At 57.4% G+C, this 13,495-nt stretch overlaps 1 protein-coding gene across 1 annotated transcript; it reads left to right on the top strand.

The window, feature by feature from the left end:
• Nucleotides 1-3,641: 3,641 nt before the first annotated feature.
• On the top strand, nucleotides 3,642-13,070 carry MATN1 (matrilin 1, cartilage matrix protein). The gene is made up of 8 exons (XM_005875074.2): nucleotides 3,642-3,759; nucleotides 5,435-5,781; nucleotides 8,099-8,321; nucleotides 9,148-9,273; nucleotides 9,900-10,316; nucleotides 10,904-11,056; nucleotides 11,907-11,987; nucleotides 12,598-13,070. The coding sequence occupies exons 1-8, from the start codon at nucleotides 3,666-3,668 to the stop codon at nucleotides 12,645-12,647; spliced, it is 1,491 nt and encodes a 496-aa protein (XP_005875136.1). The 5' UTR covers nucleotides 3,642-3,665; the 3' UTR covers nucleotides 12,648-13,070.
• The last annotated feature ends 425 nt before the right edge of the window (nucleotides 13,071-13,495 follow it).

Consider the following 13,495-nt stretch of genomic DNA (forward strand, 5'->3'; position numbering starts at 1 on the left):
GGGCTGCATCTCTTGTCTTGGGAGCTCGAGGTGACCAGGTTCGCTCTTTCGGAGAGAAACTGAGCCTTGGGGACGGAGCGGGAGTTCGGTGCGCTTTCCACTGAGCCACATGGCCGAGGGGCGCTTCACTTGATCACAAATGCTCTCTCTCTCTCTGGGATAAAACACTAAAGGCTTTAAGTTTCTGGCAACCCGAGGTGTGTGAAAACAGGGAGAAGGAACAGCAGGAGTCCTGCCTGGGGAGCAGCCTGGAGGACGGCCCCTCCTCTGGCCAAGACCGGACACACTGTTCCCAGTTTTGATTCCTGGGGAGACATGTTTCACATTTTTAAAAGACAAATATTTATTCTCTTTCCTCAATGTATGTGCTGAACTTCCAGGTCCCCTTCCCCGCAAGCCCGGCTCTCGCTCTGGAATGTAAAGCTGCCCCCTTTTCGGGCGGCTCCCTCTCTGTTCCTGAAAGCTTACCTGTCGCATATTTCTGTGGCTCCGCTAATGAGCGGAGAAGTGACCCAGAAAAGGCGCCTGTGTTCCTCCCAGGCGTCCATAGACCGGCCATTCAGAGCCCGAGCTGAAAGGGCTGTTTCATGGGCCCAGCTGCCGCCCCGCCAACAGCTCTGCACCCGGAGCCCTGGACACAGCCCTGTCCACGGGGGGAGGGGGCTCTGGGCGAGGGGCCCCGGCTCACGTTCTCCTCGTCCACCGTTCCCGGGGCCGCGGGGGGAGCGCTCTGCCTCTGTCATCACTGGTCCCCTTTGCTGACACCAGTCTGACCCTTCATCATTAGTTTTTTCCTTTTAAAAAAAATATTTTTATTGATTTCAGAGTGGAAGGGAAAGGGAGAGAGAGATAGAAACATCAATGATGACAGAATCATTGATCGCTGCCTCCTGCACGTCCCCCGATGGGTATTGAGCCCACAACCCGGGCATGTGCCCTGACCGGGAATCGAACCCTGATCTGCTGATTCATAGGTTGATGCGCAACTACTGAACCACACCAGTTGGGCAGTTCTTTCTTTTAATGCATTTCTTCATTTGCACACCAGACACCCTGCTCCAGGCACCATGCTGAGTCCTGGAGATTCAGTGGTGAGCGAGACAGGCCAGACCCCTGTTCCGGGGGACCTGACACATCGGGGCAGGGGCAGTAACACATTCATAACACAATTTGGGGAAGTGACAAGTCCACGGCCATCATGCCTGCACTGTCTCTGGAGAAGAGAATTAGGCTTAGAAGTTGCAGAGAGAAAAGAAACCAGCAGCACCCCGGTTTTAGAAATGGGGGAGGGCTAAGAATTATATGAATAAGTGAAACTTACATGGAGATACTTTTAACTTCCTCGTTCTCTTAAACTGGGGCAAAGGGGACTGAGACCTAGTTCCAGGCTTGATTCTGCCTCTAACTGGCTGGGTGGCTTCAGGCAAGTCATGGACTTCTCTGGGCCTCAGCTTCCTCATCTGACAAATGGGCTAATATACTTGGATCTGCTGGCATCGAAGGTTTGCTGGGAGAACAAAGGAGTACAGTGACAGCGTGAGCGACTGTACCATTATTGATGAAGGTTGTGAGAATGTCGGTTGGGTCAGCTGTGCCCGGCAATCATTTTAAGGATAATGTTTGTACATTTCCTTTTATTAAGGTACAACTTACATAGAGTGAAGTGCACAGGTCTTAAGTGTTAATGATTCTACCCCCTGGGAAGATAACACTTCTTTGGCCCCCATCTCCACTTCTGTCCTCTCATTGCCTCCTTCCATGGTCCTGGGAGGCGGGCAGGCCAAGTACTGCCATTCCCACTGCATGATAAGAAGCCAAGGCTCAGAGAGGTTAAGTCAGCAGCTCCAGGGCACACAGCTGGTCAACAGCAGAGGTGGATTTGAAGCTGGGTCTCTCAGGGGGCCAAGCCCATGCTCTTTTCACTTTACCCCATCGACCACTGGCCCTAGATGCAATGGTAGGGACCATTCCTGATTATGTTCCTTTATTTTTAAAATTTTTTATTGATTTTTATTTTTATTTTTTAAAAATATATTTTATTGGTTTTTTACAGAGAGGAAGGGAGAGGGATAGAGAGTTAGAAACATCGATGAGAGAGAAACATCGATCAGCTGCCTCCTGCACTACCCCTACTGGGGATGTGCCTGCAACCAAGGTACATGCCCTTGACCAGAATTGAACCTGGGACCCTTCGGTCCACAGGCCGATGCTCTATCCACTGAGCCAAACCAGTCAGGGCTTAATTGATTTTTAGAGAGAGAGAAAGGGAGAGGGAGAGAGAGAGAGAGAATCATCGATGTGAGAATGAAACATTGATTAGCTGCTTCCTGCATGCACCCCAACTAGGGATTGAACCTGCAACCCAGGCATGTGTTCTGACTGAGAATCAACTGGCGACCTCTCAGGGCATGGGACGACCAATCGACCGAGCCACACCGGCCAGGGTTATGTTCCTTTATTTACAAACCTTTATTTTTGCCTCCTCCATGCAGTCCCTGGGCTGGGCCTGGATGCAGAAATGAATCGACTAGACTTTTACTTACTCATGGATGAGACAGATAATGCACAGAAGCCTGGGGAGGGGGCCGAACACAGGGGAGTGGGGAGGAGGTGGGCATGGAGAAGGCACCTCCACCACACTACACCTGAGAAAGCAGGCAGCTGAGAACACCGGCCGGACACTTCCCGGCAGTGATACTTCTCAGCTGTGTGACTTCAGACAAGTTGCTCCACCTCTCTGTTCTTCAGTTCCTCACCTGGGAAATGAGGGTAATAATAGTAGCTGCCTCACAGGATTGTCAGGAGAATGAAATGAGATCGTCCATATAACTCTGCTCCTCTAATCAACTCTAGGAGGTAGGCACCGTTCGCATCCCATTTCCAGACGAGGAATTGGAGGCACAGAGAGGTGAAGCAACTTGCCCAGGGTCACACAGGTAGTTTATCACAAACCCAGCTCATCTGCCTCCAAGTCTGTGCCCTTGGCCATCTTCTCTGCTGCCTGGCACCTACCAAGTACTGATGTACACGTGACTCCAATTATGATCTTGGAAGAGTCTGTTTGGCAGGGTGGGTGGGAGGAAGGACCGTCTGGGCAGATTGCCCTGCAAGTGCAAAGCCTTGGACGAGAGCTCGGAGAACCCAGGTGCAGTTGGAGAGCCGGGCTCACGTGGAGAGGCAGGGGATAGCCGAGGCCGGAGAAGGGGGGTGTGTTTAATGAGAAAATTGGGGTTGAAATTGCAGGTGAGAGAAGAATCGGGGTGTGGGTTAGGCTGCAGGGCAGGGCTGGGGTGTGAGGCCAAGGACTCAGGTCTCCCTGGCCTTGGAGTCGCAGCCGCAGGTCCGTGCAGGCTCCAGCCGCGGGAGGAGCGCCCTCCACCCACCTGAGATTTCCTGAGCTGCAGCTGCAGCTCTGGTTGCTTCTGGAGGCAAAGGAGGCCTTGTGGTTACGGGGGCCTCTCCAGCCCTTTCCCGGCTTCCTCCCTGCCCTCTCTGGAGGGAGGGAAACACACCACACACAGCCCCTTTTAGCCGGGCCCCACCCCCCCAGGAGGCAAGGGGCAGGGCAGGGCCTCCTGGCTGGGAGGCTGGGCGGCAAGGTTGATAAGACCCGGAGCCTCCTGGCCTCCACAGCTGTGCTGGCTGCTGCCCGCGCTGCCAGGACCATGAGGGTCATCCCTGGTGCCGTCCTCGCGCCCTGCCTTCTGCTGCTGCTGCACCTGGCCCCACGCACGCATGGCCTCGCCCCCCAACCCAGAGGTGAGGGGGCCTATGTGAGGTGGGGGACATTGGACGACTGGCCGCTGACCAACAGCCTGGGGACCGGGCACTGAGATGGGCAGAGAGCAAATGGATCCAAGAGAGGAGAGGGCGGGGAGGCAGGGTGGCCAGCGCGGGAGCAGAGATGGTGACGTGCACAAGGGCCAGGGCTGGCGTGACCCTCAGTCTGTCCTGTTGGGGCCATGAATGGGCTTCTCCCTGGAGCCTTAGTGTTTCCTGGGGTTTCTCAGGCCCCGGGCTGCCCGCAGGGCCCATTCACGCTGCAGAGACTGCTGTCTCTTGGGCTGCCGAGGGCAGAAGCTACGCAGTAGCCGCTGATGCCTGGGCCGCACCGTGCCCGGGGCTGAGCGCATGGCTCTGTGAAGCTGTACCTCTGGGGGTCGGGGGGCTCCATTTCTGGTCACCAGCCCTTTCAGCGCATCCTGGGTTGGGCTCCATGCATGCTGTACCCTTTCCAGAGTTTCAGCCGTGGCCCCTGAATCCTGGAATACCCAACTCTTCCGTTACAGATGGGGAAACTGAGGCTGCACAGGGAAACTAAGACCACCCAGTGAGAGAGCCCCAGAGCCTTCTGGGTCCTGATCATTGTTCTATGCTGTGGCCATTTCCCTCTCCCTCTCTGCCTCAGTTTACCCATTGTGCCATTAGCTAGAGGGGACCAGGGAGTGGCTGCAAGGTCATTTCTAAGGCCCCTGGGGGAACTCTGAAGCCTGGGTAGGGGACTGGGGCTGGGAGCTGGGACCTGGGGCCGCCGAGAGCACGATCCCATTCCCGTATTTGGGAGAAGCTGGGCTCAGTCTGGACTCCTTGTGGGTGGAGAGCGAACAGCCTTTGCCCTGAGCCCCGCTGGCTGCAGGCCCAGGCCAGTGACCTCATCAAGCGGTAGCCGTTCTCCCTAAGGCAGAGGAAACAGAAGCTCCCAGAGCTGCCTCCCAGGGAGTCTGGACAGACATCTCTCCTTGGGGGTGTGCCCTGGGGGCCCACCTGGTCAGGCCACCAAGGCGGCTACTAGACATTTCTGCCCCTTCCCCTGCCCTTGGACACCAGCCAGCAGGCCGCACCAGGGAGGGAAACTGGGTCCACTTGGTGATTTGCTCTGATGTTCAGATGAAAGAGCCCATGTTGACAGGCACTGCGTTGGGCCTCAAGGCCGCGTCCACCCCGGAGGGCCCACCCTCGGCGCCCTGTGGCCCAGCTCGGAGAAACAGCTGCTCCTTGTTTATGGAGGCTCTCTGGGCACAAACCTGAGCAGCAGGTTTTAAAGGGCAGCCTGCCTTTGCTGCTCCCTGAACACCCACTGCAGGCCCAGCCCTGGGCTGGCACCCGATGTGCACTTTTGCTCATCCTCAAAGGATCCTGGAAGGAAGGGATTATCAGCCCATTGTACAGATGAGGAAACTGAGGCTCAGAGAGGTGAAGTGAGTCACCCAAGGCCAGAATCTGAGCCTCTTTCCCCGGAGCTGAGCTGTGAGGCCGAGTGTCCACATGCTGGTCAAGGCTCAAGACAGCCTGGCTCCAGGGCAGGCTACGCTGCCCGAGGCCTCCGGTCAGGGTCCAAGTAGCCCCTGATGCTCTGCCCCGTTGCCTGAGTGTCTCGTCCAGCCTTCTGATCTCTGCCCCTTGCTCTTTGCCACCTCCCTCCTCCTCCTCCCAGGGCACCTCTGCCGGACCCGGCCCACGGACCTGGTGTTTGTTGTCGATAGCTCGCGCAGCGTAAGGCCCGTGGAGTTTGAGAAGGTGAAGGTGTTCCTGTCCCAGGTCATCGAGTCGCTAAATGTGGGGCCCAATGCCACCCGAGTGGGCGTGGTCAACTACGCCAGCTCCGTGAAGCAGGAGTTCCCGCTGCGGGCCCACCTGTCCAAGGCCGCGCTGCTTCAGGCCGTGCGCCGCATCCGGCCGCTGTCCACGGGCACCATGACTGGCCTGGCCATCCAGTTCGCCATCACCAAGGCCTTGAGTGATGCTGAGGGCGGTCGCGCCAAGTCCCCGGACATCAGCAAGGTACACGTTCCCTTCCCCCGCCCTGCTGGGGTCCCCCAGTTTGCAGGCTCCCACTGGGTGCTGAGAGCTTTGCCTGCGTACACTGGAATTCTCCCAGCACCCCTGCGAGGTGGCCATTTACAGCTGGGGAGCAGGCCCAACCAAGAGAAGTGGCAGAGCTGAACCCATCTTCCCCACCCTTCGGACACCAGGGATGTATTTGATTATTTCCGTTTAGTTGACCTTAGCTTCCCAGGCAGTCTGGGCTCCTGAAGGCAGAGTGAAGCAGTCCAGATGTTCACGTGATGGTCAAGGGCATGGGCATCACCACCAGCCTGTCTGGGTTCAAGTCCCTGCTCCACCACACTGGCCTCTGAGCGAGTTACTTCATCTCACGTGCCTCAGTTTCCTCACCTGTAAAATGGGAGTCACATAACGCCTCCTCAAGGGGCTCCTAGGAGGACTAAACGAGTTCATAAGCACAAAGTGCTCAGAACAGGCTTGGTACCTAATGAGCCCCGTTACATGTCAGCTAATGGTTTATTTAATACGCCTTCGAGGGCAGGGGCTCAGACACACAAGTTGCACAGTCAGCGAGGGCTCGGGGCGGAGTGCTGGGTGTTCCACAGACCTTGGAAATGGTGTGATGTTTTCCAGGACTCAGCCCAGGGCCTGCGAGTCCAGTCAGGTGTCCTCTCCCCGACTGGTCCTGCACAGGCTCCCGAACGTCCCCATCGCTGTCCTGTTGGACGGAAGACTTGCCTTTACCTGCCCAGGGCCCTAGCCCAGGGAAGCATTCTTCCTCACCCCCTTCTGTACCCCACTCTCTGGCACACAGTGCACGACTGAGACATGTCTCCATTTCACGGAGGAGGAAGCGGAGGCACAGGGAGCTTACGCAGCTTGTCCAGCTCAAAAGTGGGAGAAGTGTTCCCAGACAGCAGCATAGAGCCCCAGCCATCACAGCCCTCAAAGAAATGACACCTCGGGCAGCCTGCTGGTCTTATTTTGTGGGGGCCACTGACAAGTTCCGACATGAGGCTGATGGTCAAGGTGACTGGGAGGATGTAGTGGCCCAGGTGATCCCAGTGGAGAGAGGTGAAGGGAGGGTGGTGACATCTGTATTTGTCACGTCTCCAGAGCTAACTGCTTTGCCCCGGCTCAGGCCAGTGGCCTGGGGTGGGCACGGGAGGAGAGGTTCTCCATTCGTTGAGACAGAGACAGAGGTCGGGGAGCCGGCACCAGAATGAGACGTTCTGCCTGGAATTCACCTGTGGGAAGCCCTACGAGGTGGATGGAAAGTCCCAAAACTGGATTGAAGGGGACTCAGGGAGACAGTGGGCCTCCGAGGAAGGCCTGTGGCCAGGAATAGTCTCGGCTAGGTTTTCAGAGCCAGGAGCCAAGGCCTCCGGCCGGGAAGAGATTGTGCAAGCTCACTCCCCACGGGACCCAGGGCAGTGATGCTACAAATCATAGTCCCCCTTCCTGGCTTCTGACCCTGAATCATCTCACCACAACCTCCTTTTGCAGATGAAGAAACAGAGGCTCGAAGGTGAGCTGTGACTTGTGGGGGCGGGGAGCTGCAATTCTAACCCCTGTCCAAACCACTATCTACAGGTCACAGGGCGGGGGTTGGGCACCCGGACCAGGGGAGGGGACCCAGGAACCAGCAGCAGATCCAGGTGAGAAGCTGAGAAGCAGCCAAGGGGGCTGGATGCCCAGTCCCAGCCTCTGGCAGAGCCGTGAGGACCCAGCTTCAGGGCAGGCTCTGGCAGGGGGAGATGAGGGCCTGGCTCGGCGCCAGGGTCCCCTCTGTCTCCCTTTCCAGGTGCAGAACAGAGGAGCCTTGTGGGAGGAGGGCAGACAGTCCTTCCCTCTGTGGAAAGGACACCTAGCACCTGGGAAGGGAGGGAGGAAAGGTGGCCTCCTCCTTTCCTCTGATGGCATCTAGGTGGGAAAGGCCCCCCCTCTGCCGCCCTCTGGTGGCCAAAAGGCAGAACGGCACGGTGTTGGGCACACTTGGGCCCCTGAGAGGCCTCAGTCTGGGCGGAGGGGGTGGGAGTGGGGAGACCTGGTCCCGACCTCTGCCTGCCGGATGCAGGAGACATCAGACAGCCCAGTGGGACGGGAGAAACCTCAGCCTGGTCTTTCCGTAGAGGACACCTGTCTTGTCCTCTAGCCTCGTTCTCTTCCCGGGGCAGAACCCTGGCGGGGCAGTGGATCCGCCTGCAACCAGCTAGGCTCGGTCTCCTCTCCCGCCAGCGGCCCGGCCCGGGGTGTGCTGCAGGGCCAAGCGCCTAGCCCGGTCTCGCGCCTCACAGTGTCCCGCGTGTCGCAGGTGGTCATCGTGGTGACGGACGGGAGGCCCCAGGACAGCGTGCGGGACGTGTCTGCGCGAGCCCGGGCCAGCGGCGTCGAGCTTTTCGCCATTGGCGTGGGCCGCGTGGACAAGGCCACGCTGCGCCAGATCGCCAGCGAGCCGCAGGAGGAGCACGTGGACTACGTGGAGAGCTACAACGTCATCGAGAAGCTGGCCAAGAAGTTCCAGGAGGCCTTCTGCTGTGAGCTGGTGAGGTGGTGAGGTCCTGGCGGGTCCTAGTGAAGTGAGAGGGGCACCCCACCCCTCCACCAGGCTGAGGCCCATCGGGGGCGGGGCGGGGCGGGGCGGAGGTGCGGATCTGGCAGAGGCCATCCAAGAACCCTTCTATGTGGCAGCTCCCGGTGGGGACCAGGAGGCGGGAATCCAGTAAAGAGAGGCCCTAAAAAGCCTGTGCGTGACGGTGGCGGGGCTTGGGCGCCAGTGTTCCGCGATGCGCGATGCGGCAGGATGGGAGCGGCGTGGGCCCTGGGCGGGAGAAGGTTTAGTCCTTCTAAGAGGGGAGGTGGGGCTGTACGCAGTCTTTGGGGCGTGACCCGTCCTAAGGGGCGGGGTCTCGAGCAGGATGGGCGGGGCCAGGGCGACGTCCCCATTTGAAAAATGCGTTCGAGAAAGACCTGCATCTGATTGTGGGGATCCAATGGGATGACGCATGGAATAGCGCCCAGTTGGCGGCATGTGACGGACGTCGGTTGAGCGTCTGGTCCGTGCTGCGTTCTCCGCTGCGTGAGCTCCTCTAGACACGCGGAATACAGCGGTGAACGAAACGGCAAAGCAAACCCTTGTCCCTGCGGCCGTTACCTTTTTAGCAGGAAGTGTTGGTTTTATCAGCGGTATCGCCTTCTTCAGGGATGTCAGCCCCGGTGCAGTGATTCCGGCCCTGGGCTGAGCTCTGGGGCCTGGACCCCACCCGGGAGGGGCCTCAGTTTCCCTGAGTGTGTGCGGGCCATCCTGGCTGAGATAGTCAGGCCCTGCGACTGTGAGATTCCGAGTCCCCTCTGTCCCCACAGTGGTGTCAGACCTGTGTGCCACCGGAGACCATGACTGTGAGCAGGTGTGCATCAGCTCCCCGGGCTCCTACTCCTGCGCCTGCCGCGAGGGCTTCACCTTGAACAGTGACGGCAAGACCTGCAATGGTCAGTGGGCTGGGCCCAGGCAGCCCTGGGGAGGGGGCTGAGGAAGGGACGGGCTCTCGGCTACTTCTCAGTCCATCTGAGCCTTCCCACACGTTGCTTCTGGACCAATCCGCGAAGGTGATAGATTCCTTCTAGAGCAGCGGTTCTCAACCTGTGGGTCGCGACCCCTTTGGGGGTCGAACGACCCTTTCACAGGGGTCGCCTAAGACCATCGGAAAACACATATATAATTACATATTGTTTTTGTGATTGATCACTATGCTTTAATTATGTTCAATTTGTAACAATGAAATTGGGGGTCACCACAACATGAGGAACTGTATTAAAGGGTCGCGGCATTAGGAAGGTTGAGAACCACTGTTCTAGAGTTTGATGTCACCGAAAATTCCCGCCTGATGTCCTCTTTCTGACACAATGGCTGGCGGTTTGGTGTGGTGGAAGGACTCACACATCTTGAGTTCATCTCTTGGTGCTACTACCTCTGGGCCTTATGATGTTCCAGCTGTGAACGCTGGCTTTATAGAGAGAGTTAGAGGACAAGATGGGATGTGTGTTGGGTGCGCGGCCAGTGGTCGGATGGATAACTGCCTTTAAGCTTCCTCTCCTTGCCTGTCCGCACTCCCCAGTCTGCAGTGGCGGCGGAGGCAGTTCGGCCATTGACCTGGTCTTCCTCATCGATGGGTCCAAGAGTGTGCGGCCGGAGAATTTCGAGCTGGTGAAGAAGTTCATCAACCAGATCGTGGACACGCTGGACGTGTCAGACAAGCTGGCCCAGGTGGGGCTGGTGCAGTACTCGAGCTCCGTGCGCCAGGAGTTCCCGCTCGGCCGCTACCACACCAAGAAGGACATCAAGGCAGCCGTGCGCAACATGTCCTACATGGAAAAGGGCACCATGACCGGGGCTGCCCTCAAGTACCTCATCGACAATTCCTTCACTGTGTCCAGTGGGGCCAGGCCTGGGGCCCAGAAGGTGGGCATCGTCTTCACCGACGGCCGGAGCCAGGACTACATCAATGATGCTGCCAAGAAGGCCAAGGACCTTGGTAGGTGCGCCCTCCTGGGCCCCGAACACCATGATGGCCAGGGGCACATGGCACAACCCACCGGTAATTTGTCTCAGTGTCTATTCTGATGAGAGCCCCAAACCCTGGTTCTATTTGAATGAGGAAGGACTGGTTCATCCATGTCTTTCTTATACTAGCGACAAAACTGAGGCCCCAGAAGAGTAAGTGGCTTGCTTCTGGTGGCCCTCTAGTGGGAGGGGGTGGGAACTGTTCCAGTTGAATGTTCCCAAGAACATAACGTTGCTGAAAGGCAGCCCACTTTGGGACAAACCTGAGCCTTGTTTTATTGCCTATTAAGTGAGGATAATAACAACCACCAGAGGATGGTTATGAGAGTTACATGAGGTTACAAAGCCCCCAGGGCAGGGAGTCAGCACAGGCCTGGCTTATAGTAGAATCTCAGCAAATGTTTATTTCCTCAATGTCTTTGTCCCAGGCATCGAGCCTGCACTTCCAGCAGCTGCCACCAGGAGGTGTCTGGAGTTGATTTCCTAGGCATCCTCCAAGAGGCTCAGCCTGGGCTGCCGGCCCCACCTCCACCCTTACTTGTCCTGTCCCTCTTGCAGGCTTTAAGATGTTTGCCGTGGGGGTGGGCAACGCCGTGGAGGACGAGCTGAGGGAGATCGCCTCGGAGCCCGTGGCAGAGCACTACTTCTACACGGCGGACTTCAAGACCATCAACCAGATTGGCATGAAGCTGCAGAAGAAGATCTGCGTGGGTGAGTGAGGCCAGCGCTGGCATGGAGGGGAGGGGCAGGTGGGCTCTGGGTGGGCATGGGGCCACCCTGGAACTGGGTGTGGGTGGGGAAAAGCAGGAGCTGGGGCGGCACCAAGAACTGGCAGAACCAGGAGGTGGGCTGGCCAGTCTAACTCTTCCTACCAGCAAACATATGTTTATTGAATGCTCGTCACATGAGTGACACTGTCCTCCGTGCTCTCCAGATATTAAATCATTCAATTCTATTCGGTAGGAATATTTTTATCCCCACTTTACTGATAGGAAAACCAAGGCCAGAGGGATAGAAAAATTGTTAATAACTGGAGGAGCTGGGGTTTGAATCCTGCCACCTCCCCTGACCCTGCCTGGTGACCTTGCCAGCTGGTCCCCAGGGGCAGTGTGGGCCCCAGAGCCAGAAGTGCCTGCGCTGCATCTTTGCTCTGACATTCACTACCTGTTGACCATGGACAAGCTGTTTCACGTCTCGGGTTCCTCATTTGTACATGAGGTTCATGATTTTAAACACAAAGGATTGGGGTGAGGAGTCACCACGATGACATAAAGGCCCCTGACAGCAGTGTCCTGCACACAGTAGGTGCTCAGCGCAGTGCTGCTGTTATTGGAGTTCTTTATCAGGGCTCTGGGGGGTCAGGAAGACATGCAGGGGTCGCCCTCCATCGCTCCTGGGGGCTCTGTCTCCGGAATTCTAAGTATCTCTGCCCCCTCAGATGTCCTGGGCCACACATTCCCCCAAGACTCCCTAGTCCTGGCCCTGGGCAGTGACTACCCCACCTCCCTGCCTGGCAACCCCTCACACCCCCTTGTCTTTCTCTACTTCCTGTCCATTCTAGAGGAAGATCCGTGCGAATGTGAGTCCATTGTGAAGTTCCAGGCCAAAGTGGAGGGGCTGCTGCAGGCCTTGACCAGGAAACATATCCTTCCCAGAGGCTGATGCAGGGAAGGGGAGGGGCGGGGACAGGAGGCGGGGCAGAGGCCAGGCACGGTGGGGAGGGGAGCTGTGGTGGGGTTGGGGGGGGCTCCTCCTTGCCTGCTCCCTGCTGAAGGCAGGCTCAATTTTCGCCAGAAGGGTTGACTCCAGCTTTGATACTGACCCTATCAGAAGCAGAGGGTCCTAGAGGGTAGACAGAGAAACTGAGGCAGAGGTCAGGATCTAGAGACGGACACACACATGGAGCCCTGGGCACACTCAGGAAAACACGGTGCCCGGGGACACCCACTTCTCAGGCTCTGGGTGACGTGACCAACACCAGCTCCCACTCAGATGGGCTGGGCCTTGAGCAGCTCCCCTGGCTGGGTCAGGACTAGAGCAGGCCTCAGCCTGCAGCTAGGCATGCGGGGCTCATGGTTCTGACTGTGTTTGGAGAGCACCATGCTGAGGTCAGTGGATGATAAATTCTGGGGGGTGAGAGAAAGTGCTGGAAGAGGGGGACTCTGCAGGAACAGGAAGTGGGGGTCTGCAGTTCGGGTCCCACGTGACTGCCCCACGCTGGTCCCCGTGCACCGCTCCTTGACTCTGCCCACTGGAAGCTGTGAGTAAGCGGCTGGCCGTCATGGAGAACAGGATCGTCTAAGGCCGCTTGTCCCTGCTGTGGCTTCTCCATCTCCCCGCCCCACTCGGCCCACAGAGTCTGGGCGTGTCCCCTAGAGCCCCGAGTGTAGTCTAGCTTTGTCACTTAGCGAGGGGGGTTTGGGAGGGGCAGGCCCCTGGGATGGCAGCAGGCCTCTCCCTCGTCCACCAGCCTTGGAGCCCTGCCAGGGGGTGTGTGTGTGAGTGCTGGGAGCGCAGGAGTTTGGGGCGTGTGTGTGTGTGTGTGTGTCTGGGAGCAATGCATGAGTGAGAACACAAGGGCAAGTGTAACTGGGACTGCGTTTGCATTTTTTAACCAAAAGCTTAATATATTCCTGTTGTTAGTTACCCCTCCCTGACTGTGAGTGCTGTGAATCTCTTCTGACTTCTCCATTCCTTTTTGAAAAACAATTAAATGTGATTTAACTTAAGGGCCGAGTGGGCCAGAGGCAGTGTGGTTATTTGGGGAGCAGGAGGAAGGATGGCTGGTGATGGGGTGATGGCAGATGATGACAGAGGTGGTAACGGTGATGACAGCGACTGCTCTAAAACCCGTAACCCGCTCACATTTGTCTTGCCTTTTCAGTGACACATTCATTTCCATGCTCATTTCATCCTCCCGGTAACCCTACCCAGGACAGACTCGAGTCACCCCATCTCACAGATGGGAAAGCTGAGTGTCTGAGGAGGAAATGACTTGCTCAGCACTGGGTCTGTTGGAGAGACAGGACTTGCATCCAGGACTCCAGGGCAGCAAAAGAAGGGCACAGAGAAGGGCAGTGGCTCCCGATCAAACTCCTTCGTTCGTTCGTTCGTTCGTTCGTTCGTTCATTCATTCATGCACACTTACAC

The sequence above is a fragment of the Myotis brandtii genome, unplaced genomic scaffold (genome assembly GCF_000412655.1).
Source record: "Myotis brandtii unplaced genomic scaffold, ASM41265v1 scaffold456, whole genome shotgun sequence".
NCBI lineage: Eukaryota > Metazoa > Chordata > Mammalia > Chiroptera > Vespertilionidae > Myotis > Myotis brandtii.

Coding starts and splice junctions, on each gene's coding strand:
- MATN1 (XM_005875074.2), top strand. CDS start 3,666: ATGAGGGTCATCCCTGGTGCCGTCCTCGCGCCCTGCCTTCTGCTGCTG. Junction 3,760..5,434: donor CCTCGCCCCCCAACCCAGAG/GTGAGGGGGCCT, acceptor TCCTCCTCCCAG/GGCACCTCTGCCGGACCCGG. Junction 8,322..9,147: donor GTTCCAGGAGGCCTTCTGCT/GTGAGCTGGTGA, acceptor CTGTCCCCACAG/TGGTGTCAGACCTGTGTGCC.